Raw genomic sequence first — 26,465 nt, 5'->3', positions numbered from 1 at the left:
GCGCCGCCAGGGCCTGGGAGGGGCCGCGCTAGGGCGGGGACCGAGCCCGGCTGAGCCTCGCCGGCCGCTCCCGCAGCTCGGGAGCCGCGGATCTCTGAGAACACTTGCCCCGGGATCCTCGGAGCGCTGGCCATGAGAACTCTGTGGGTGGCGTTGTGCGCCCTGACGCGGCTGTGGCCAGGGGCCCTGGCCGGCTGCGCCGAGGCCGGGCGCTGCTGCCCCGGCCGGGAGCCCTCCTGCTTTGCCCGCGGCTGGAGGCTGGACAGGGTCTATGGGACGTGCTTCTGCGACCAAGCCTGTCGCTTCACCGGGGACTGCTGCTTCGACTACGACAGGGCGTGCCCAGGTGAGGGTGGGGCAGAGGCCGTGACCTGTGCCAAGGACCACAGCCCCAGAGCCAGGCGTCCCCCAGCGCCTTCCATTCCATCCCAGGTACCGCCATTCACGTACACCCAGCTCCATTCATCACAGGGTCTTCCTGTCGCCTCGACCCAGCCGACCCCTAAACTCTGCATTCAGGGGTTCCCCAACCTCTACCATCAGGAGATCTCCCAGCCCCCTCTACTGAGAGCCTGGAGGGGCTGGGGCCTTCTGTCCTCCTGGAGGGGTGTGGAGCCACCTGCGTGGCGGGAACTCTGGCTGGGTGAGGCCAGCTCCGGTCTGGAGAAAGGACACTGAGAGGTTCCAGGGGCCAGTGGCCCGGCCCACCCCTTTCCTTCTGTTAGCCCTCAGGCGTCCGGGGGCCTGGTGAGGGGTGTGGAGGGCAAGCGTGTGCCAAGGGAGGGCACTGTCTTCTGCAGAGCAAGTACTTAGGGGACCTCTGGACCCCAATAAATAGTACAGCCCCTTCCTTATACTAGGTGGGCTATACGTTCTTGGAATTCAGTTTTATATGTGAAGCATGATAAGGATTTTTATCTCAAAATTGTGTTTTTATCTTGGTCATGTTGCTTTAGCATCAGTCTTGTTCTCGTTTACATTTCCCACAGTATCTCATATTTCTTGCCCCTGTAAAGGGCTAATAAATGTTTTCATTGAATTAAAGGATAAAGGAAGAAATGGTGAGTATAGTCCTGAAGAACAAGGCATGCCTGGGAGAAGCCAGCTCTAGAAATAAAAGGAGCCTTGCTCTCTGTGAGTCACATCACCCCCAAAGCCACACATATGCTAGGGTTGGCACCGAAGGATCCCTCACACAGAACCCTCGGCATCTTCAGGGCTGAGTCATTGCCTGGGGCACCTGAAGCCCATGGGAGAAGCACCTCACCTGCCTCTTCACTGATAAAGAGGCCCCCAGCCCACTGTGGGCCAGTAACACGGGCCTGATGCCGAAAGAACGCAGTTGAAATGTGTTAGAGATTTTTTGACCCTGGTTGAAAGCTAATGATTTACCTATGAATATTGCTATTCTTTTTGATAAGCTTCTTTCCCTTTTCTGCTCCATGGCCTGGATATTTTAGTACTAAGGTAAGATGGAATAGTCAGCTCTTTAGGAAAGGTGGTGTCCTGAAACCGGATGTCCCCAGCCCCTCTGCACGGCCTCCTAAACTGGTGGCTTCATTTCCCTGGAGAACTCAGGCCAAGCTTCTCTTGCTGTGGCAGAATTGCTTTCCCATGAGGGCCTTGCCTTCATATTATAGGAAATCCCAGGATTGATGTGACCCAGATAATGTGCCCAGATCTGTGGCAAGCAGGGGAATAGACAGATGCAGTCTCTGGTCTCTCGAAGTTCCTAGTTTAGCTGGCAGCACAGGAAACAATGTGTGCAACGTGCTTCATACCAAAACAGGAGCTCCAGCATGGACCACACTTCAGAGACCCCAGAAATTCAAGGAAGACTTCCCAGAGGAAGGAACAGGCTTGCCTGGACCTGGGGAATGAGTAATAGGCTTTTTTTGGAGGAGGGAGAAGTGGGCTCTCAGCGAGAGGCCTGACATGAGGTCCAGCAGTCACTGTGGACGTCAGCCTGCTCATGCCAGGCCCTGTACCAGGCCCCGAGGCTAAAATGGTGAACAGCTCAGATGGTACAGGCTCCAGGTCTGGAGAGGCAGGCACAGAAGAGGAGTGAGCAAAGACGGGGCATGTTGTGAGAATAACTTTCTTTCTAGTGAGGTCTAGCAGTGCTAACAACGGGTTGCCAAACCCTCAAAGTCTTTATTTGTTCAAAAAGAAATCTCTTCTTTTCAGTCTGGGAGGTGGACATAGCAGATGTGGAGAGCAAGCACAGAAGAGAAGCGATGGCCTTCCCGAGTCACGAAGAAATCATGGATAGAATTTTAAGTCAACAGAGGCTTTTCAGGCCTAGATGGAAGCAGGTGTGGGATTGCAAATGCTCCTTCTTGGTAAATTCTCGCACCTGGAGTTTCTCATGAAGGGAGAAGAAAATAGAGACAATTGGAATTTGGCTGCTGGTGAAACTGAGCTTGCTCATCTGTCAGGGCTAGCGATGACAGCAAAGGGACCAGCCTGCTCAGCCCTGGACGAGTGCCCTAGCTGTGCCCATCAACACTCACCAGGCCACCTGCCAAACTCAGAACTGTCCGGGCTACTGGGAGGTGGTTGGGGGCAACTCCTAGAATGCAGCCTTTTCACAGAGTCTACCCTCCAAATATTTACTCTTATTTGTGAATTTTTTCCCTAGAAGTAACCTGAATGCCTCAATTTTTCCCCTAAAGGTGGAACACTGCATTCAGACTTTACCTTGCCAACTACTGGCTTTCTGACATCGGAGTACTATGTATGGACTCAACTTCGTGGGGCCTAAAGCCAGCGTTTGATTATAAAAGGGGAGTGATAAAACCACACCAAAGTGCATGAAAAGTGCAACTGAGTCAGTATATCAAAGCAGGCTTTACTTCTGTTCCTTCTGATCTTTTCATTTTGATAAATGAGTTTGGTTTTTGGCATGGCTTAGAGATGAGATGGCATTGCTTTTTCTAAGCAGAAAGTTTGTTTTTGTGTTTCAGTCGTCATGTAAAAATAAAAATGTTATTTCATCTATAGAATTACTAGACTACAAAAGAAATCTGTCTTAAAAGGAATTATCTCGGAAAATCTCTTAATGATGATGGCGTGGGTACCATCCAATGATGTATCACGTTCTGTCCCCATCTCCAGAAAGAAAAGGATGAAAAATTCTCCACTGGCCAGGGTTGGGGAAAAATAAGAGTGGGGACATGGATCTAAGCTACCTGAAAGAATTTCTTGGGAGACTTGATTATCACCCCAATCTCTAATTTACCAGCTGGGGTTCTAGAGTTCACATGCTAATGCAATTAGTAGGTTACATTGAATCAGAGATGATCAATTTAAGGAAAGGGTAAAATTAACCCAAGGGGAGCAGGAGAAATATTGAGTAGCCTATGTAGGCCAGTGTCATGGCCTAGATTTATGCGGAGTCTAGGAAACAAACTAACTAAAATCTGAAGACATTGTATCTGAAGAGAAAATGATCACCATGCTTGAAACTATGGGCTCCAAAACTTACATCAAAGATGTTACCATCTATGAAGATTTAGAAAATTGGCGAGTTGCAGTGGCTCACGCCTGTAATCCTAGCACTTTAGGAGGCCAAGGCAGGTGGATTGCATGAGCTCAGGAGTTTGAGACCAGCATGAGCAAGATGGAGACTCTGTGTCTACTAAAAAAATAGAAAAAATAGCCAGGTGTTGTGGTAGGTGCCTGCAGTCCCAGCTACTTAGGAGACTGAGGCAAGAGGATCACTCGAGCCCGGGAATTAGAGGTTTCTGTGAGCTATGATGACCCCACAGAAGTCTATCCAGGACACAGAGTGAGATTCTGTCTCAAAAACCAAAACAAAAAAATTTAGAGAACCGAGGCCTTACGGAGCCGTAACAGTCTCAGGGGACATCAGACGGTTTCCCCTGCCTTTGCCTTTGCAGAAAAAATGAGCAGGGCCTGGAGCCAGTATTCAAAAGGACTTGACTTAGCAGAATTTGGCTGCAGCTCGCAGTGGGCGGTGAAGGAGGGAGAAGTTGTTAACGCTTACCCAGCACTTACTCCCTGCCAGGCACTGTCCCGAGCACTTCATAGCTATTAACTTACGTGGATCTCACAGCCCACTTAAGTTATCCCTCATTTTGGTCTCATTTTACAGATGAGGTAAGAGAGGCACAGTGAGATTAGGTAACTTGTCCAGGATCACACAACTAGTAAGCAACGGATCGAGACTTGAACCGAGTAATCTGGATTCAGAGCCCACACTTGTAAACAAGATGTTGTTGTTTTTTTCTTTTTTTGCCTCTGAAAAATGAGGCTTTATGAGAGGCTGTGTACTTTGTACGGTAGGTCCCAAATAAACACTGAGGAAGCTTTCTACGCATCAACTCTGGGCTCCTTAAGGGCAGGTGGGCCCTGTTCCCTTTGCAACCCCATAAAGGCTATCATGATCCCATTTGATAATGTTTGTCAAAAGAACACGATCAGGCGTTCCACCTAGAAGATGTTATCTCTGGCCTTATCTCAGAGGCCACTGCCATCTGGGGTGTATCCACTTTCCGTTTTAAAAAATTTTCCTTCCTTGTCTACAAAGTATATATTTGTTGCAGAAAATTTGGAACAGAAATTCACACAAGAAGAAAGCAACTCCCCTGGAAAACTGTTATCCAGAGAAAAAGCATCATTATCTTTTTCATTCATTATCCTTTTTTCTGGTTTTACATGATGTGTAAAATTCTATTTGTCTTGCTAACATTTCATGAACTAGTCCAGGTCACATCTTGAAAGAAAGAAAAAAAAAAAAAAACGGGGGAGTGATAACATGGTTTCTGCAAGAGAAAAAAAAAATACTCGATGATTTCATTTGAACTTTCTGAGGAGGTAGATAAGCTATTGGGAAATGTACTCACATTTGACTTTCAGGGAAGCTTTGAAATGGTTCCGCAGAAAAGGATGTACAAATGGAGAGAGAGAGAGAGAGAGAGAGAGAGAGAAAGGGAGGACATATACTTAAAATTGTGTCACCCTGAGATGTGTGTGTGTGTGTGTGTGTGTGTGTGTGTTGGGGGGTTTTACTTTTCCTCCATAGAATGTTAAGAAACAACAGCTGTACCTACATGAGTACTGCTGTGGGTCAGGTAAAACATTTCCAGAGGAATGATGAGGTTGAATTTAGCAATGTGAGGGAGAAAGCACCTGCTCCTGGGTAGCCTTCAACTTTTAGGTGGCAAAAAGCCAAGCAATCAGGGCTAGATTACAAAGGAGAGTGCTTGAGTCTCTGTGATTAACCAAGCAGACATTGTTGCATGAAAACAAGAATGAGGCCTTACGCTGAAGAAGAAATAATCTGAACTATATTTATAAAATGAATAGCTCTGGCTATCAGCTCAACTTGCTGCTCTGCATGAGTGCATGTGCATGTATGTGTGTGCATTGGGTGTGGACATCACCGAGGCAAGCATCTGGAAAACATTTTGAAAATGACCCTTTGGTACCGAAAGCCTGAGAATAGGGTGTCCTATTCTGGCTGGTGCAACTCAGCCAGCTGTGAAGGAGCCTGGAGAAAGTCCAGTGGCAAGTGTGAGATGCAAAGGCTCTAGACAGACGGCTCCAAAAGCTGGAGACGTGAATCTGAAAATTCTGGCTGAGAGGGAAGGGGACCTTCCAAAACAGCAAGACCACGAGTGAAACAGAAAAGATAAGCATAGATTTTTTTTCCTACTATATTCTGAAATTCTTGAGTGAGAGAAATTTGGATCAAATAAAAGGAAATGCCACTTCACGCCTCAGAAAATAAAATTAAGAGGCTTGTTTCTTTCAAGATGTGGTACTGGCAGGCGATACTAATGCATTAGAAAGGATTCTGAGGAGCTGTGGCTGCCGGGAGAAGATGGGAACTACCTAAGCTTAAGGCACAGAAAATGACGCTCCTTCCAATGGACGTTCTTTGGGGCCACTGTAGCCAGAACTGCCCAGAAACTCTGAGCCAAGGTTAGAATCCCATGGTTTTGGCTGTGAGAGTTTCTGATTTGCTTTTGACGTGCCATGTTTGGAGCCTCCATCAGTGCTTTGGCTTCTACTGGTGATATGAACAGACCAAAATCAGTTTCAATGTAGACATCATGTAGGGAGGAGGAGAAACTTGCCCAATGCCATCTCATTCATTCATTCAACAAATATTTGCAGAGTACCTACCGGCATTGCATCTCGAGTGCTAGGCATGCAATGAAAAACTATCACGATCCTTGAGGGCAGCAACAATAAACAAAACAAGTATGTGATTGTAAATAGTGGGGATGCTACCGGGAATGAGCACCAACCTCTGAGGGGAAATAATTATGTGTGTGTGTGTGTGTGTGTGTGTGTGTATAGGGGGTCTGGGAAACTGCTTAGAAAAGCTAGGACTCCCTGAAGAGGAAATAGTTCACATGGGATCTAAAGGGTGAGTGGGACACAGCCATGCCCAGCCTGGGGAGAACATCCCCAGCAGAGAAAGGTTCAAGGGTGGGAAAGACCTTGGTGTGTAGAGGTAGAGGCCCATCAGGGTGGAGCGTAGGGTGGGGGAAGGAAAATTCCAGGTGAGAGGCCAGGGTCGGGCAGAGGCCAGGTCATATAGGACCTTTCAAGTAAAAGTAGGCAGTTTGGATGTCAATGAAATAAGGGAGTTTAAGTCATTTTATCATAAAAAATGAGTGATGCATCTGTTAATGTAATTGCACTTGGATTTGAGTGGGTACCCCTATTAGGGCATGTGGAAAGGAATCCTACCTTTGTGTCCAGATTTGTTATGAAAATATATAAATGTTTTGCTCTCGGCCATTCTCCTCTGGCTGTGATGGAGAGACAGTCAATACCCAGAAAGCTCTTGAGAAAGAGGGAACCAGTAAATCAGGGGGCACCTGACACTTCCTTGCACTCTGGGTCTCTATCCATTGTCTTGCTCTCCAATGAGCAGAAAGCTGGCAGTGTCCACTAGGCCTATAGCAAGAGTTTAGTCTATTTTATGTCTCTGTTCTCATCTATGTCTGATTCTTTTTCTAAAAATTTTTAAAATTTGTTAACTTTTTTAGATACAGGGGTCTTTCTCTCAGCCTGGCCTTGAACTCCTGGATTTAAGCCATCTTCCCAACTTACCCTCTGGATTGTCTGCGATCGCAGGCACACCTGGCTATGTCTGTTTCCCTGTCTCTGCTCCCGTATGGTACTTCTTGGGATTATCTCCCAAATAAATCGCTTATCAAATCCATGTGTCATGGGCTACTTCTGGTGAAATTTTACCTAACTATTAGGTAAAGTTTAAACAAATAAGAAAAGAAAAAAATGAGCTTGCTGAGGTCACTGGCACACATTAAATCCAGGCTCCCTTCCCCTAAAAGAGGTGGATGGTGCCACCACATCCCAACTGTTAAGCACTCAAGAAGATGTAACAAACCTGGAATCGAAGGTAATCCTGCCACCCGTTAGTACCACAGTCTGTCGGTATCTAGTTAACAGCTGGTGAAACTACATGTGAAGATTGAAAACGTTGGATTGTAAGAAGCAACATTTTTATATGCTGTATATAGATGTGAATTAGATGAGCTTCAGCAGGAAAGAGAACAAGAATACTATGTAATAGTTCAAAAGGAAATTTGTGTTATGTACTGTAATATACAACTTGTGGTAATAAATCTGTTAGAAGTTCCATACTTCCCTAAACTACCATGACCAAACATCTCTTATAATTTATGATAACTTGTGATGCAGATAATCAAAAGTTCACAAGCTAGTCAAGAATAGAATCTTTGGTACAGAAGAGGAATAAATTCCCCCAGATTAATCTTCCAATACAAAATATTTTGTGTAATACCTTTTTATTCATATAATTCTATGTAAGTGTTCTAATTTTGTCTCACAAGGAAACCATCAGATGTTGTCCTAAACTCCAGAACTTTCTGATTAATTCTCTATATGGGGCTTTTAAAGTCACGGATTGGGGCTGGGCACAGTGGCTCACGCCTGTAATCCTAGCACTCTGGGAGGCCGAGGCAGGTGGACTGCCTGAGCTCACAGGTTCAAGACCAGCCTGAGCCAGAGCAAGACCTCATCTTAACAATACCTGGGTGTTGTGGCAGGCACCTGTAGTCCCAGCTACTCAGGAGACTGAGACGAGAGATTCACTTGATCCCAAGAGTTTGAGGTTGCTGTGAGTTGTGACGCCATAGCACTCTACTGAGGGTGACATAGTGAGACTCTATTTAAAAAAATAATAATAGGGGTGGCGCCTGTGGCTCAAGGAGTAGGGTGCCGGTCCCATATGCTGGAGGTGGTGGGTTCAAACCCATCCCCGGCCAAAAAAAAAATAAATAATAATAATAATAAAAAGAATGAAAGAAAGAATTAAGGATGAAAGTAGTCCTTCTCAACAAGCTCACAGTCTAGGGCATCTCTTTAAATGCCTTCTGGTTCCCATGAAATCAAAATAATAAAAAGGGAGGGGTCAACAAGAGATGAGGAGAGCAGGTAGTGACCTGTTATTGATTTTCCAAAAGATGTACACACAGTGGATGTTAGGAATGAACTCTGATGCGGTTCATTCCTGCTTCCTTAGGTAGCTGCCATGGGATAACTATGGATTTTTAGATGAGGAATGAAAGCATATTCTCAAGCAGTATGAAAAAGTTTGAATTACTGTCATGTTTATGTTGTGTGTGTTCCTTTTCATGTCACAGGTGGCTATACGGCACCAAATAACACGTCCTTAAGAACCATGAGCTGTGAACTAGAGTGTGCTGAGAGGCAAAATGAGTTTTCAAGTACAAACTATCAGATGTCGAAATCAACTTTTCAAAGAAATCTGAGTGCTTTCTTGTACAAAACACTGTGAACTTCCAAGTACGAGGGTGATAAGGAAAGTGGGTTATACTTTGTGGAGAAAAACATTCGGTGTGTAGCTCAGAGACACATCATTTGTCTCTTGTTCTTTCTTATATTTAATTTCAAGTCCTGGAATAATTCAATTTAAAAACTGATTACCGTCCTTTTAAGAGACTCATTAGAACTTTCAATGGGATAGTCACATGTGAAAAACCATGTTTATTTTGCAGGCAGGCTGAGGAAATTTCATTTTTTAATTCATTGTCAGACTTGGTGAGTGGACTTCAGAATCAAGGACAGGGTTGACTTGTCTATCAGGCGAATCCTAAGACGTGTTGCTGGACTCCAAGGAGCAGCCTGGCACTCTGAGCTGGGAGCTGAGCACAGGCGTGGAGGAGCAGCTCAGTAGGATAGAAAGAAGGAGACTCCATGCCAAATTCTTGTGCTGACTTTGCCCCTTCCTGCACGACCTTGAGTACTCCTTACTTCTCCCGAGGCTCTAATTGATCATCTGTAAACTCCAACCCTCATAGTTTATGAACCTGTAAGTCATGGAGAATGAGAATAAATGGGAAAAGCTGGGAGCGTCAGAGTCCCTGTGTGTGGCCCTAAGCCAAGTTCCTCACAGAGACGCATTGGCTGGTGAGAACCCGTCTGGCCAGGTGATGGGATTATTGGTGGGCAAAGTACATTTTCTTTTTTATACTTATTTTCCTTATGCACTCTACAATGAGAATGTACTGCTGTTATAACAAAAATGTTAGGACCAGGGACAGATAAAATTAAGATTGAGGAAAAACAAAAGCAAAGATCTGATCTCAGCCCTGGGATATGAGGAAGAACCCTCAAGGCATCGTTTACTTGGGTGTGTGCCCCTGGCTCACACCCACCTTCAGGATCCCGGGGTATCCTCCAAGGGGGAGCTGGTTATCAGTTAACCAGGACGGTGGGCATATGGAATCGTCGCCAAGTGGAACCTGCTGAGGCTTTGTGTTCCGACTCAGGCCCAAGTCAAGGGGAAGTTGAGGGTATGCAGGGCTAAACGCGACTGTTTGTGTTGGCCGGAGCAGCCTGGTGGGCTGACTGGGTTTACTCAGGTGAGCGTCCTGTTGTGCGGCCCTGTTTTGCAGCTCACCCGTGCTTCCTGGGGGAGTGGAGCCCCTGGAGCGGTTGTGCGGACCAGTGCAAGCCCACAAGCCGCGTGCGGCGGCGCTCTGTGCGGCAGGAGCCTGAGAATGGCTGCGCGCCCTGCCCGCCCCTGGAAGAGCGAGCCGGCTGCCTGGAGTACTCCACCGCGCAGGGCCGGGACTGCGCGCACGCCTTCGGTACTGGCATCTCACACTGCTGCTTTCAGCATCTCTGATGACTTTTTGGCCACTTCATCCCATAAAAGGCCGTGGCCTTGCAGGGAAAGTTCCACGCTCTGCAGGCAGCGGGATGGGCCCGCCTGTCCAGAGTAGATAAGAAGGTCAGGAAATGCTTAACAGAGGAATGGTCGCCCGCGGCACAAATCCCCCCACTCTCCCCTGTTCCCTCAGGTGTATTTTACAGCCCGAGGGCCCTTTTCACCGTGCCTGAACTCAGTAGTGAAATAAACCACATGCAGGGTCAAGTTGGTGGTTAAAGGACTTTAGATAGGACGATGATATATATCTCACACGGGACAGTAAGAGTCGGTAAAGATAATTCTATTTCACCTTCCACTTTAATTCCTGTTAATTCACACACACACGTGTGTGTGTGATAGTGTTGGGAAAATCGTAAATTTCTAAACAGTGAGAAATGATTCTTTTTTTTTTTTTTTTTTGTAGAGACAGAGTCTCACTTTATGGCCCTCGGTAGAGTGCCGTGGCCTCACACAGCTCACAGCAACCTCCAACTCTTGGGCTTAAGCGATTCTCTTGCCTCAGCCTCCCAAGTACCTGGGACTACAGGCGCTCACCACAACGCCCAGCTATTTTTTGGTTGCAGTTTGGCCGGGGCCGGATTTGAACCTGCCACCCTCCGTATGTGGGGCCGGCACCTTACCGAATGAGCCACAGGCGCCAACCGATAAATGATTCTGTTAAAACGCTTGCCCCTCCTCTCAAGCTCACTGGATTGGGGCTGGTGTGATTGGATTTGTGATTTGAAAAGACTGCTCTGGTTATCAAGTAGCCATACAAAGCTCCCAAAGAAATACCATAAACACAAAGGCTGATGTGTTGATCTGAATTGAATCCAATAGGGCAAAACCCTGACTTCTCAGGATAGGAAAGACCGTATGTTTTTCATAGGAACATGGAAAATTCCGTGTCAACATGGTCCGCATGGAGTAATTTTGTTCCTCCTTTATTCCACACACAGGTATTTATTGAGAGTGCGTTTGATGCCAGGTGCTGGGCTGAGTGCCAGGTTTACAATGGTGATAAAAGTTGATATCTGCTGTCCTACAGATAACAGCCCAAGGGAAGGAAGTGCGATAACCAGATAATACCAGGAAGTTAAAATCCGAGTAATTTACAGCTGCGATAATTAGTGCAACTGGTAGTAAGAGGCTCCTGGAGCTATGAGCAGGTGTAATGAGGTAATTCCTCTTGATCTTGAGGGAGGATGGAGCAGGGGCCTCTCTGGAGACGGGCTGAGATATATAAGCTGCCTGGAGAACAGGCCAGTATGGTTAGACCTGATGGTTGGGTATAGAGTTTTGAGGGATTTGGTAGCTGGTCAAAGGCAGAGATTCGACCCTGAGAGGCAGTAATACTGGGCCAGTTTTATTGGGCTTAGACAGGGCTGCAGGAGAGGGGAAGGACTGTCCAGAGGCCAGGGAGTGATGGAACCAAACGGGCCAGAAGGGGAAGTGGCTCAGGAACTCCTGAGGGAGAGGGCAATTGGAGAGGAGCTTTTTTTTTAAGAGGAGTCTCACTCTGTTGCCCCAGGCTAGAGTGCCATAGCATAAGCCTAGATCACAGAAACCTCAAACTCCTGGGTTCAAGGGATCCTTCTGCTTCAACCTCCCAAGAAGCTGGGCAGTTGCTGCCCTGATGGATGAATTTTCTTCTTCTTCTTCTTCTTCTTCTTTTTTTTTTTTTTAAGTAGAGATGGGGTCTCACACTTGCTCAGACTTGTGTTGAACTCCTGAGCTTAAGTGATTCTCCCACCTAGGCCTTCCAGAGTGCTAGGATTATAGGCATGAGTCACCACACCTGGCCGGGAGAGAAGTCTTAAGTGTCAGTGAGGCGTCAACCAGGAGCATAGTGGTCATCTCTGGGTCCACTCTGGTGTCTTATAGCAGGAGGCTCTAGCCCAGTGGTTCTCAACCTTCCTAATGCCACAACCCTTTAATACAGTTCTTCATATTGTGGTGACCCCGAACCATAAAATTATTTTCCTAGTTACTTCATAACTGTTAATTTTGCTACTGTTAATGAATCGTAATGTAAATATCTGATATGCAGGATGTATTTTCATTGTTACAAAGGGGTCACGACCCACAGGTTGAGAATCGCTGCTCTAGCCTATCAGAGGCCAGCAGATGCTGGGTATGGTTTCACGGGTGTGTAAAACAGTCTCTGGCCTCAAACAACTTAAAACCTGTTTGATTATTTTAAAACAGTTGGATGTGTAACAATTTGGGTTTGGTACTAGCAGGCTTTTAAGCTAATGGGTCTCAGCCTACAGTGAGGGATTGACTTTGGTTCATTTATATAATATAGGGGAGGCACACGGCTCCAAAGAGAAGCCCCCAAAAAAGGCTAGCATGAGGAAAGCACAGTGAACACCCTATTTAGGATTCTGGTCATTATCTTAAGAGCTCTGGAAACCCACTGGGGTGTTTTGTGCAGGGGTCGATGTAATCAGATGTGTGATTTGGAAAGATTGCTCTGATAGTGGAGACAGTCATATTAAGCTCACAGGGAAATCATTTAATGTTTCAAATGTGCTCTCTCCCAGAAACAGCCATGGAATACAACAGATTCAGCTCACAGACTCTGCAGAAATGCAACAGAAACGGCTCAGGGAGGAAGATGCTGTATGGCATTATTGATTTTTTTGGTGGTTCTTAAAAACCCGGAATTGACCCATTGGCCAACAGGAAAGGCCAACTGTCTGCTTATTTGCCAGGTCTGGCTGCTAGAAAGTGCTCCCACAGCACAGTAGGGCCTGCACCAGGCTGCCGGGCTCCCCTTCCCAGCCCTGGATCTCTTTACAACAGGACAGAAAGTCCATGCACGAGACCCTGTGGAACATGGGCCAAAGACCCCAGGGAGTATGACCCTCATCGGTCAGAGGGATAGTGTGACCCTGGGCAAATCTAGCCCACACCCAGTCCCTGGGGATTTCTTCTCTGCCTGGACATCTCTGGTCCTTTGTCCTCTGGCTGTCCTGCCCACCTCCAAATGTCCTCCTTGAAAGGTGTAAGTGGTGGTGCCCAGAGACCAGGCCTTAGTGAAGATGTTCCGGCCAGATTTATTGAAAGGGGAAAGCGACCTCCCCTCGGGTAATACAAAGGTGGCATCAGCACCTGGGGGCAGTTAGACACCCCTTTTATATGGAGTCTAGAGGGTGAGCAAATTTCACAGCTTGCCCAGAAGGTTAGGGGTTTTTGGTATGAACTTGGGAAGGGGGGCAGCCAGATCCTTTGTGTCTTTGTCTTAGGAGAAGAGGAGGAGGAGGAGGAGAAGGGGTTCATGTGTGGCTGCATTAGACCCCAACACTCATGTTCCCACATCATCCCTTCACCATTCTGTCTGCCACACTCCCCTAGCACGACTTTAATAAGGTTAGGTTGTCTTTCCTGACACTCAGGATTTGCTAGTGACTTTGCCTTAGCGTTAGGAGGCTTGTCTGTACATAACAGCCGCCTTCCTTTCCCAAACCATAAAATGAAATCTCCTAGTTTGATAAGAGAAGGGAAATTTTGACTGGGGTGGGGCTGCTGGCACTTCCCCTCCAGACTTCAGGCCCCAAGAATCCCCTCATGTTGGGTATGTCTTGGTGAGGATCACTCCTCTCACATGCTGGTCAGGAAAGACGGGCCCCTGTTTCCAGTCCAGTTGTTCCCTGGGGCATCTGCATGGCTTGAGAATTTGTTAGAAATGCAAGTTCCTCGGCCCCACCCAGACCCATGGGGTTAGAATACCCGGGCGTGGGCCTAGCACTCTGCTGCGGGGGAGAATCGGTTTCCTTGCAGTTCCACCTCCCAGGGGCCACCTGCGTCCTTTCCCCGTGGCTCTCTCTTTGACTTCACAGCCAGCAACTTCACATCTCTCCCTGCCTCTTCTGTGCTCACCTCTCCCTTTCACTGACTCTTCTTAAGAACCCTTGTGATGTCATTGGGCCCCCCTGGATAATCCAGGACAATCCTCTACTTTTAAGGTCCACTGAGCAGCAATGTTAATTTCATTTGTTACCTTAATTCCTCTTTGCCATGTAACATAACATATTGACAGGGTTCTGGGGATGAGGACGTGGACATCGTTAAGGGGCCATTATTCTGCCTACCACAGAGAGGTGGGGCCTGGTTCTTATCCTGGGTTTACAGATAAGGACTTTGGAGTTCTGAGAGGTGACAGCACAAATGAAGGCCTACCTGAATCAAACCTGGATCTCTTGGCTCTAAGTCCTGGGGTGTTTTCCCCCTTCAGTATTGGTTTTCTGTTAAATGCCATCAATAGAACTAAAATCATGATTATAACTAAGTAGAAATAGAATAAACACCTTGTGAAAACAGTGAATGAAATGTGCTCCCTGAAGCTCTCTTATTAAGGATCAAGTAGTTAATGCATTTTTCCTATTGCATTTAATATATATTGTGATTTTTTTATCAAAAAAATCAAAAAAAGACATATTATTGACTTCCTTGCACATTACTGACAATCGTTTATGGGTGTTCTCTTTCTAAAAGGAGATCAATTTGTCATATTATAAACTGTACACTTCTGGGTCGGTGTTAACTGTCAATTTCTCATTTTATTCTCTTTTGCACTATGTGATCCTAAGCTCACTTTCGTGAGGCCCCATGTGTCAGAAAGCCTTATGAAATTCTCAGAGCAAATTTAATTTACTTTCATGTTCAAAGTAAGTACATGTGGTGCCATGCTTTCAGAAGTGAAAGTTATTGTAAAACCGGACAATGGTAGGCTGATAGAATACCAGAAAAGCTGGCAAGTCACCAGAAAACAAAGACTATATTGTACTAGTTGCCAGGAAAGGGGCAGGAAGGGGAACTAACATTTATTGAGAGCCTTTTCCCAGAGAACCTGGTTATTTGCTTCCACACAAAAGCAGAAATAGAGCTGAAGGCAAAAACCATTTCTAAATTATCGACCACCCTTAAGTGATGAAAACTGAATTTGTGGGGAATAGTAAAGAGTGATTCTGGTTTGGAGACCTCCACGTGATCTAGCTTCTGGACTATGAACTGAAGGGTTTTGGTCTCCTTGATGGGGAAGGAGCCCTGGAAATAGAATGTGCCACCAAACCAAGCTCCGAGGCCTGAGGGGCAGGACTTGGAGGAGATAGGCCCGGGGTAACTGGCTCACTTTTAAGATGCGCCACAATCCCTGGAGCCGGACACTGAACATGGTAGTTAAGTCTTAAAACATGGGAGATACAAGTATCATCTGTGTGGGGGACCTGGCTTGGTCATTTGCTGTTATATTAATTTTCCCTTCATCTAATCTTTACAAGCCACAGTGTCTGATGAATAAAATTCGCATATCTCCTCTTTACAAAGTTTTTGTGAGGATGGTGGCATTGGAGCCGGCTGTAAAATACAAAGGGCAGGCCCAGGAAAGGGGTAACTCTACCCACTGTGTGCCCTCCACCCTCCCCATCCCCTTATGCCTGGCTTGAGTACAGTGGGCTAAAAATGTCACCTTTCCTCCCTTAAATCTGACTGTACAGAGACGATGGTGATCAGAGACAGAAAGGGGAAATAAAGCAGAATTTAAATAATTCATGGGAAATAAGCTGCATAAACTAGTGGAACTTTGTTCTTGTCACCCAACGGTGTGGTTCCCTTGCTTTGCTGCGTGTAGATGTCAGTCTTAACACAGAACCGCTGCGCCCCGCAGTTTTCTCATCTGTAAAATGGGAACTCTCTCTTAGAGGGCTGGGAGAATTCAATAAATTCGTACACATGAAAAGTGACTTCTGGTTGCTCCCGGAAATTTAAAAGTGCATAATTGTTAGCTTTTATTTTTATGATTATGGCACCTTTTATAAAACTTTTATATCAGAAACCAGAATTATGTATTTATATTTTCCTTCCCACTACTCGACCTCCTTTTTTCCCTGAGTTGTAATTAAGTACCATACCTTTAAACCTTTGCAATGATATATGCAATACAAATTAGGATATTACATAAATGTTTTGAACTAAAGAAACATACCCTGAAAAGGTGAATAGTCTGATGTGTAAAGCTGCATGGATTTAGCAGTAAATTTGTTCTTCATGTAGTGAATGAATACATACATGTGTCTGAAGAACAGACGTGAAAACAGTATATGGGGAAACTAAAAACCCTTTAGATGTTTGTTTTTGATAATTAGATTGGAGAATCAGAGAAGGATCCTAATAAACAGGTACTCACTCCTTCTTTCTAATTCTGTCTGCGGCTTTTAGAAATGCAAAAACTAGAAAAAATAAAACATTCAAAAAAAGAAAAAAGAAAGAAAGAAATGCAAAAAATGTGGTCACATTTAAAAGTGTGATTTGTTCTCTTTGGAAAATACTTAAACATGTCAGTATAACAGGAAAGACCCACACACTCCGGGAATCTGGGGCTTAGTCTAGGTGGATAAATTCTGTACAGGGGAGATTAGGTGCCAAACCACATAAGACAGAGCTGCATGGGCAGCTCTTGGGAACAGGTGGCTACCTGGCATTACGCTGCTCTTGTCTTAAATTCCCTAGAAATATAAAAAGTGACTTCTCATTAAGAAAATCTTCTGCAGTCCCAGCTCCTAGAGAGGCTGAGGCAGGAGGATCCCTTGAGCCAAGAATTGAGGTTGCTGTGAGTGTCATCACACTCTACTGAGGATGACAAGTGAAAATATTCTCTTCACTGTATAGTCTCAATTACCTCACTTTTTTTTTTTTTTACTTGTCCCCCACCCCCACAACCTCCCCAATTTTTAAATTTCTCCCTGGCTCTTCCTCCTCTCACACAGTTGTTCTTTTTCCTTTCTTTTCTTTTTTAAAACTTTTTTAATTTTTTTTTTTTTTTTTTTTTTTTTGAGAGAGAGAGAGAGTCTCACTCTTTTGCCCAGGCTAGAGTACTGTGGCATCACCCTAGCTCACAACAAACTCAAAGTCCTGGGTCAGGCAATCGTCCTGCTTCAGTCCTGAGTAGCTGTGACTATATAGGCTCTCACCACAATGCCCGGCTAATTGGGGGTGTAGCGACTGGGTCTTACTCTTGCTCAGGCTGGTCTCCTGAGTTCAAGTGATTCTCCTGCCTTGACTTCCCAGTGCACTAGGATTCTAGGCATGCACCACCCCAGCCGGCTATCACACTGTTTTTGAACTGCAAACAAACCTGTTTGTCAAAAGCCTGCAGTTCCTTCTCTCCCCATCTGCACACACACAAATCTTTATCGAGTTTAGTTCTGGGGACACTGTTATAGCCTCATTTCACCCCTTGATAGTGTGCTGTGAATTGAGAAATGGAGATATTTAGACCGATATTAAACCAAGGCTGGGAAACGCTGCTCTGAGTACTTTGGCAACCTGTATTCAGTGCAATTCTCCCTTTTCTAGTCCCGGCCTTTATAACAACCTCTGCATTCAAAAAGGAGAGGGCGAGGCGAGCAGCGTCTCCACAGTGGTCCCCTCACACAGAGGATGCTGGGTAAGTGTTCTCAAATGTTTTTTCAGGAATACTCCATACGGTCAGTTCTATCTGATAGTATCAACTTAGTTTAATTATGTTTTCTTCTGTTACTTGTTCTTTGACTCTGGATAAAATTTGACTCTTTATCACAGAGTTGGGAAAGTACTTGTCCCCTCACTGCTGATGTGGGGCTATCAAGATTTATTTATCTCTGAGGTGGGAACAAGAAGAAGCTATATAAAAGTGAGATGATGTTATTTTATCAGTCATGCTAAGGATCCTGTCTTATAATCTTTATGGAACTGTAGACTCTAGTACCACCTCTGTTCGGTGAATTTGAAGGTGGCACACACTTAGTTTACAGGATTTTTTTTTTTTTTATTGTTGGGGATTCATTGAGGGTACAATAAGCCAGGTTACACTGATTGCATTTGTTAGGTAAAGTCCCTCCTGCAATCATGTCTTGCCCCCAGAAGATGTGGCGCACACCAAGGCCCCACCCCCTCCCTCCTTCCCTCTCTCTGCTTTTCCTCCCCTCCCCCCACAACCTTAATTGTTGTTAATTGTCTTATCATAAACTTAAACGCTTCCACACTCCCCTGAGGCGCACTCTTCCATGTCAGATAAGGGATACCAGATGGCTGCTTGATCAGATCCCCACATTGCCCCTCACTAGCCAGAGCACCTTGGATAAGTTGCTCCACATCAATTTTGTCTTCTTAAGTAATGAGACTATTAATACTGACCACATGGGATTGGTATAGGAATTCAAGGAGGAAATAGTGTTGAAGAGATATCTGGGTTAAGCTATCTGGCGGAACTTGATGAAAAGCTGCATGGTAGAATTTCCTACCTTAATAACTAAAGGTGCTAGTTATCTTTAGTTGCTAATAAATACAAATTATTATTAAAGATCTTTGAAGTGGAGTCTCTGAACACTTTCTATTTAAGCTATCACAACTCATAATTCTATGGATAATAAATTAGCCCATTTAACTGAAAACGCAAATTTCTTCTGCAGCACTCAGGGTTTCTACTATGTTTTATTTCCCTGAAAAAAACTGGAAAATTGTGTTGCTTTTCAGTACAAAATTCTAAAACATTCGTGCATGTCTGGGTGCTCCGCTGGGGCCTTCAGAGTCTGGTCACAAATAACAGAGTTTCTACAGCTCTGTGTATGGTGATACTAACCTCTGTCACAGGAAAACATATCTCAGCTTCCAATTTATGCTTCCATCTGAGATGTCCCGTATACCTTTGATGCTTGACTTCATGTCACAGTTATCATGCCCGTGAGCTGGGTAGTGAGTTGGGGAAGAGCCCTCAGAACTTCCGTGATGCAGAACAGTGCAGGCGCTGCCCTGTGTGTCGAAGGCTCACACTTAGGGGTTCTCAGGTTGAAGCAAGCGCATGTTCTATTTATGTAACTCTTTAAAATATCAGCAAAGTCATCAAGGGCTAGTTTCCTGTTAAAACATGGACTTTTATGCACAATTTAATGGTTTGATTAGCCAGAGTAGGATTACAAATCTCTGCAAATTTATGTTGACCAGATAGTTCAAGGAGAGATTAAAGAAGAACAAAAAGGGCCCTTGTGGTTATCAGTCTCATGTTGTCACAGGCAGCAAAAGAGAAACCTTCGAGGCATTCTGTGACGGTGAGCTGCCTGCCCAGTCTGCCAGGTGCCCGTGGGCATGGCAGGCTTCCTGAGACTTTCCACAGCTTTGGTCCAACTCTCATTACAGCGTGTTCAATCGTAGCCTCTTTTGCCTTAGATACCGTATGGAGTTCAAGACAGAGTCCTTGACTCCTCACTGTGCTCTGGAAAACCGGCCGCTGACCGGATGGATGCAGTATCTCCGAGAAGGTTACACAGTGTGTGTGGATTGTCAGCCTCCAGCTATGAACGCTGTGAGCCTTCGCTGTTCTGGGGATGGCCTGGACTCTGACGGGTAAGGGAGGGAAATGGGCTGGAGGCTTTTGTTACTCACTCTGAGAGATCTGTCCTCTCGGTGTCACAAACAGCTGACTGGGATGTAACGGATCAAGGAGTCAAAACAGTAAGTGAGGAGAACTGTCCGTCTGGCACTCAAGGACTCCAGGGCCCCATGCAGGACTCAGAGGACATATACCAGTGATAAATGGGTCAGTTTTGATACTGGAGTTTGGCTCAAGCTCCCAAATGACCATCCAAAATCTGATTGCTCTAAAGCACTATTCTGAAGACCACTAGAATCAGAATCTCTTGGGATGGAGATTTAAAATATGCAGATTCCCAAGCCCCACTCCAGACCAACTGAATCAGACTATTTTTCATCACCTTTAGGTCAGGGGTCAAACAAAGTTTTCTGTAAAGGGCCAGAGAGGAGGTCTGACTTTGTAGCACAGAAGCAGCCATAGATGCCATGTAAACCTTGGGTTTGTTCTAACAAAACTTCAGTTAGGGCGGCGCCTGTGGCTCAGTGAGCAGGGCGCTGGCTCCATATACTGAGGGATTCGAACCCGGATCTGACCAAACTGTAACAAAAAACATCCGGGCGTTGTGGTGGGCGCCTGTAGTCCCAGCTACTTGGCAGGCTGAGGCAAGAGAATCGCCAAAGCTGAAGAGCTGGAGGTTGCTGTGAGCTGTGACACCATGGCACTCTACCGAGGGTGACAAAGGGAGACTCTGTCTCTCTCTCTCAAAAAAAAAAAAACTCCAGTTAGAAACACGAAAATTTGAACTTCATATCATTTTTATGTGTCACAAAATATTATTATTATTCTGATTTTAACTTACAGCCTAGACAAAAAGAGGGGTAGCCTGGCTTTAGCAGATAAGGGGTGATAGGTTCTTGATCCCTGCCATGGTGATTTGTGCAGTGAGGTTCCAGAACCATTGTTCCAGGGAGCTTGTTCATAACATCATGACTGACATAGTGGTGGGCTCAGCTTTTCAGGGTAACAGTTTTATAAAAATCCATAGTTCTTCTGAAAGAATCAACCCTCACAGTATTTTACCTTTTTGGAAATCTATCCCAGTCCTCTCCCTATTTACCGTTTAAGTCTAATCACACCACTCATAATGTCTTCTAAGAGAAGAGTTAACTTTGTGCCCGGCAGTTTGGGTCACACATGGATTATGGTTTTAGCACATTAACTGCCACGTAAGTTGTATTTAACTCATGACAGTTTTGAACCTGGGCCCTCGTGAAGCATGCATAACTCACATGTCTCTAACTTGGGAGCCAAGTAATAAAATACCATGGCCCAAGGGAAAACATTTTGTCTAGTGTGGCAGTCAATGTGTTAATTATATCAGGTGGAACTGGTAAAAATAAAGATTAAAAAGTAAAACACAGGTCTTTCCTGTTAATTATTGTTCTGTGGTATGTTTTAATATTTAATAACTTGAATTTATGTTTATTAGTCACTTGTGCCTAAAGGCTTCTGCTGAGCACACCCAGATGAACAGTAAAGTGTGTCAGGAATTCATATCAAATAGAATCTTAATATTTAGACTTAATACTTTTCTGAATACCTCATCCATATTTTGACTTTAAATGAATTCATAATTTAATTTGGACCCATAAAGAGGGTACTTAAACCCTGGCTGAGGTACTGGTGAGTTTAGAAACAATAATTTTAATAATCTGGCTTTGCTCTTTCACTTTTCTTCATTTTTTTATTATGGAATCAAAAAGTTGGAGCAGAGTAGAAGAGATCATTTTGTTCAGATCCTCCTAATTTAAATACATACAAAAAAGTCACTGTGTAGGACTTTTGTGTTCAGATCAGCAATTGGGAAGAGCAAGTCTAGTAACCCCAAATACTCCCTCAACAGGAAGTGCTCCCTCAACAGGAGGGTGTCCTGGACTGGGATAATTGGTAATTTGCTTTGACAGAACCTAAAGAAGGAAAACTCCTTTTGCGATCATTTTTTAATAATTAATTTGTAATGCACTTTGAATGTACATCATCAATATATTTTTTAAAACTTCAATATATAATTCTGTAAATTAGAATTTTCTTTAGTTTGCTTTAAGTGTAACTAACGTTTTTAAAATATCATTTCAGAAATCAAACTCTCCATTGGCAAGCAATTGGCAATCCTCCATGTCAAGGAACTTGGAAAAAAGTGCGGAAAGTAGACCAATGTTCTTGTCCAGCTGTTCATAGTTTTATTTTTATATGGATTGTGATCTAAATGTTTCAAAATGCATTTGGAAACATGATAAAAATTATCAACTCACGTTCAGTGCTCCATAACCCTTCAAAAATTGCTTGGCCAAAGTCCCTGAATGCATGTACTTGTCATACTCTGAAGTAGAGAAACAAAATTTAGGGGCCGATTCTTAAGGAACACTGTGTGTTCATTTCTATTTTTACTAAGTTGAGGACTCCCTCTAAAAGCTCCTGTGGTTTTATGTCTTTGATCCTCCATCTGGAGTCCTCTCTTACAGCAGGTGACCATGAGACACAGGACATCTGTTTGCTAAACTGAAATTTTTATCAAATGTGGTCCATTTATTGGTAACAAAGTTGTCATTTAAGGGTATGTCTGTGCTTTGAATCTTGCAGTCTTTCTTTCTATTCTATAATCCTTTAAAAATTTCTCACTTTTAGGCTAGGCGCAGTGGCTCACGCCTGTAATCCTAGCACTCTACGAGGCCAGGGGGCGGATCACCAGAGCTCACAGGTTTGAGACTAGCCTAAGCTACAGCGAGACCACCATCCCTAAAAATTAGCCAAGCATCGTGGCAGACGCCTGTAGTCCCAGCTACTGGGAGACTGAGGCAAGAGAATCACTTGAGCTCAAGAGTCTGAGGTTGCTGGGAGATATGATGCCATGGCACTCTACTGAGGATGACTAAGTAAAACTCTGTCCGAAAAAAAAAAAAAAATTCTCACTTTAAAAAACGTACTCAGATACATTCGTCAGGCACAGGGGCTCATGCTTGTAATTCTAGCACTTTGGGAGGCTGAGATAGGAGAATTGCTTGAGGCCCAGAGTTCAAGACCAGCTTAGGCAATATAATGAGACTCCATCTCTAAAAAAAAAAAAAAAAAAAATAGAAAAAATTAGCTGGGCTCTTGCTGTTAGGGTCTCGTGGAGAAGCAGTGTTGCGGAGGATAAGACCCGCAAAACTGAAATTCCATGGAAAATAAAGGGGACCATGGCTCTCATGGCATGTGGCAATCTTTATTTCTTCCACCAAAGCTTATATAGGCACATAATTAATTAATAAACACATGACTTAAACCTTGGCCCCAGGCCCTTTACTGCCTGGTACTTACTTACGGCCTAGGGATAAATCAGATTAACTGATAACCATTTTACTAACATTATCTAAAGCTATCCTTATGGCTAAGGTTTACCCAGATTAACTGATACTACTTTATCTAACTTAATCCTCCTAAAAATACATGACTTAATGGAGAACATGTTGTTAGCCATTACTTCTTTGTTCTTATCTGATAAAGCCTGAGGCTCTGGGGGAGAAAGACAGATTGAATATCTGCCTTTCTAGCCTCACCGTATAGAGGCAGTTACTTTAGTCTTTTAGCAAGGCATAGTCAGGAAATTCCTAAGACATACAGAAATCTGTTTGCAAGCTTCCACTCCCATGTGGGCCTTAAGTCAGGGGGGGTTTATGCCTGCAACCAACCAGGCTGACCTTAGGTCAGGGGTTTTTTTTTGAGACAGAGCCTCAAGCTGTCACCCTGGGTAGAGTGCTATGGCGTCACAGCTCACAGCAACCTCCAACTCCTGAGCTCAAGCCAGTCTCTTGCCTCTGCTTCCCAAGGAGCTGGAACCACAGGCGCCCGCCACAACAGCCAGCTATTTTGTTGTTTGGTTGCATTCATCATTGTTGTTTGGCAGGCCTGGGCTGGATTCCAACCCACCAGCTCAGGTGTAGATGGTTGGCGCCCTAGCCACTTGAGCTACAGCCACCAAGCCAAGGTCAGGGGGGTTTTATGCCCACAACCAACCTGGCCATATGGGATTTTGCCTCAGTTTCTCACAAGTATGCCTGCACAAAGTCTTTGCATTGCTCCCTCTCAAACAGCTTTTTTGGCCAGAGGCACATAGGCTTTTCGCCTATACGGGGCATAGTAGCATGCGCCTGTAGTCCCAGCTACATGGGAGGCTGAGGTGGGAGGATTGTTTTAGCCTAAGGGTTTGAGATTTCAGTGAACTATGATGACCCAGACTGGGTGATAGAACAAGACCTCATCTCTAACAACAACCAGAAAAAATGTATATAGATATATGTGTACATGCCCATGCATATATTTCCCAGACATGATTCCATAAATGCAGAAATAATAATTTCAAGCAAATTGTCATAAATAATTTTACATAGGGCAAGTTGTTTAAATTTTTTGTAAGCATTTTGTAATAAAAAACCAATTATACTAAAAAAATTATTTTTTAAAGAAGAAATTTTCTTTGGTTAATTAAAAAATCATCAAATGCTCATTCTAGGTCAATAGTTCTTTTAAATGTTATGATTTTCATGAAGAGAAATTTTAGCATCAATGAATGAAACAATTGTTTTCATTTTAAAATTCTACCATCATTTGCATCTAAGATTATTTCCAAGGCTTAAAGCCTGAAGCTCAATAAAATAAATAAGATAATCTTTGACTTGCTATAAACTTACTATTTTTCTACAGCAAATATTTTCTAGTTTTAAGGGTGAAAGACAGAGGTATAGGTAATAGAAGGCAAGGATTTCATACAAATGCTATGATGTGACCCGCAGAGAAAGAAACGTTAGTGTCCTCATTTTATGATTGGAAAATCAATGAGCTAGAGGGAAAGCGGCATGTTTCAGGATCCGGGATGACTAGCCACTTGGGGGTCAGCAACAGAGCCAGAACTGGGCTCCTCATCCAGGACTCCACGGCCATGAGACGCCCGATTATGCCAAGGACTGTGCTGCAGAAGCTGCTCTATTTCATTTCTGAAGTGAATTTTAAATTCAGGATATTTTCTTGGGAGAAATGAGTCTTGAGATCTAAACTACACCAGAATTTCTGTAAGTTGTCCACCCAACGGACTGAAGAAACTAATCAACATACAGAGGTGGTCAACGTAAGGAGTGAGGCCCACTGTACTGACAGGGACATGTGGTGTGTGTTCAGTCAATGAAAATTAGGTCATCTATTTAAGGAGGTGGTCAATGTAGGGAGGTGGTTCTATTGCATATGAAATTCCTTTGGTTTCGATTGTATAACATAGTATTTACTAACAAATGACTTAGTAAAATACATATTTCTTGGCCCTTATCATCTAATGACAGAATGACAATAGTAAATGACAAACTTTAAGTTTGGGAAGGAAAAGTCCCCTTGAATTACTATTAAGAGTAGTAGTATTTGTGACTATGTCTTCACACAACTGTCAAAGTCGGTTTTGTGGAAAATTAGGTTCTTTGGAAATTAATAATATAAAATTTGAGTGTCACCAAGGCTAGCAACTTTAAGTTCAGTATTAACATTTTATTACTATTTCTAACATTTATAAAGCAAGAATTTTGAACATAAGTCTGGGCAATTTCCAATGTTACTTAAAATTTTTATACCAGTAAATAAAGTTTCTGTTCACATTTAAAAGCTCATTTATTGTTTGACTAGAAAATAACCCAAATTTTCTGGAATGGTCAGAGAACGAATAAAATTTCAACAAAAAGAAAACAAAGAAATCCTTCAGAATTCATAGGTGTAGGAAAAATGACTTCTAAAGTTGTAAGGCTATGATGTATTTATGATTCCAGTATGTGTTATAACATTTACCATAACTGAGTTGTATAAAATCAATTTTTCACCTGATATGTTTAATTCTTGGTGCATAGCCACTAATGACTTTCACATTGAAGTTACATTTTTGTTATTTCTATTCTTGAGGAAATTTCATAGGGTAGAAGACTTAACTACTCAATAATGATTTTGAAAAACTTATTATTAATTCTACCAAAGCCCAAGGAAAACAGTTTAGAACTGAATCATGTAGTCCAAGTGATTAACGAAGAACCAAAAGCTTTTATTTTCAAAGCTAAAGATCAAAGTATTTAAGATCTTGGCATACTTTTTAATGAGTATCTTAGTTTAGGGTCCTTTCTGCAGGCACTTTACAATGATTTACAGACTTTAGAATCATTTAATAGACTGATTTTCAAAAGTGCACATGGAAAGTAATTTGAACAAAAATAAATATACCTATAAGGAAAGAAAGGGAAAGAAATTAGGTTTAATGCCCATGTATAAAAAGAAAGTTAAAGAAAAATAGAAAATGGAATAAGATGAACTATAATCACAGTACTCTTTCCTTTTTTTTCCTTTTTTTTGAGACAGACTCTCACTATGTCACCTTTGGTAGAGTGCTGTGGCATCACAGCTCACAGCAACCTCAAACTCTTGGTTTTAAGCAATTCTCTTGCGTCAGCCTCCCAAGAGCTGGGACCACAGGCGCCCACAACGCTTGGGTATTTATTTTTTTTTTTTTTTTGTAGTTGTCGTTGTTTGGCAGGCCCAGGCCAGGTTCAAACCCAGTATATGTGGCTGGCGCCCTAACCACTGAGCTACGGCACTCAGCCTAATCACAGTATTCCTTATAGTATTGCTTTGGCTGTTGCTATTGGAGAGTGTTACAATTGAGCATAAATAGCAATAGAAATCATTTAAATTGTCTGGTTCTCTTCTGACATAAAATTTTTAATTAGCTGTCTTTTCTAGGTATGCACAAAAAATGATGTCAATAAAACTGGTTGCTGCCCACTGAGAATATTCTAATGAAGGTTCATGTAAACAACCACAAGTTGGCTTAGAAAGCAAAGGTCTGGAGAA

General features: G+C 43.7%; 1 protein-coding gene across 1 annotated transcript; it reads left to right on the top strand.

The window, feature by feature from the left end:
- Positions 1 to 126: 126 nt before the first annotated feature.
- LOC128563836 (somatomedin-B and thrombospondin type-1 domain-containing protein-like) lies at positions 127 to 21,858 on the top strand. The gene is made up of 5 exons (XM_053559324.1): positions 127 to 346; positions 9,945 to 10,139; positions 17,561 to 17,651; positions 19,409 to 19,585; positions 21,690 to 21,858. Exons 1-5 carry the CDS (start codon positions 133 to 135, stop codon positions 21,817 to 21,819), a joined length of 807 nt encoding a protein of 268 aa, XP_053415299.1. The 5' UTR covers positions 127 to 132; the 3' UTR covers positions 21,820 to 21,858.
- The last annotated feature ends 4,607 nt before the right edge of the window (positions 21,859 to 26,465 follow it).

This window comes from Nycticebus coucang, chromosome 13, assembly GCF_027406575.1.
Source record: "Nycticebus coucang isolate mNycCou1 chromosome 13, mNycCou1.pri, whole genome shotgun sequence".
Classification (NCBI taxonomy): domain Eukaryota; kingdom Metazoa; phylum Chordata; class Mammalia; order Primates; family Lorisidae; genus Nycticebus; species Nycticebus coucang.
This window is presented reverse-complemented; position numbering and strand designations above follow the sequence as displayed.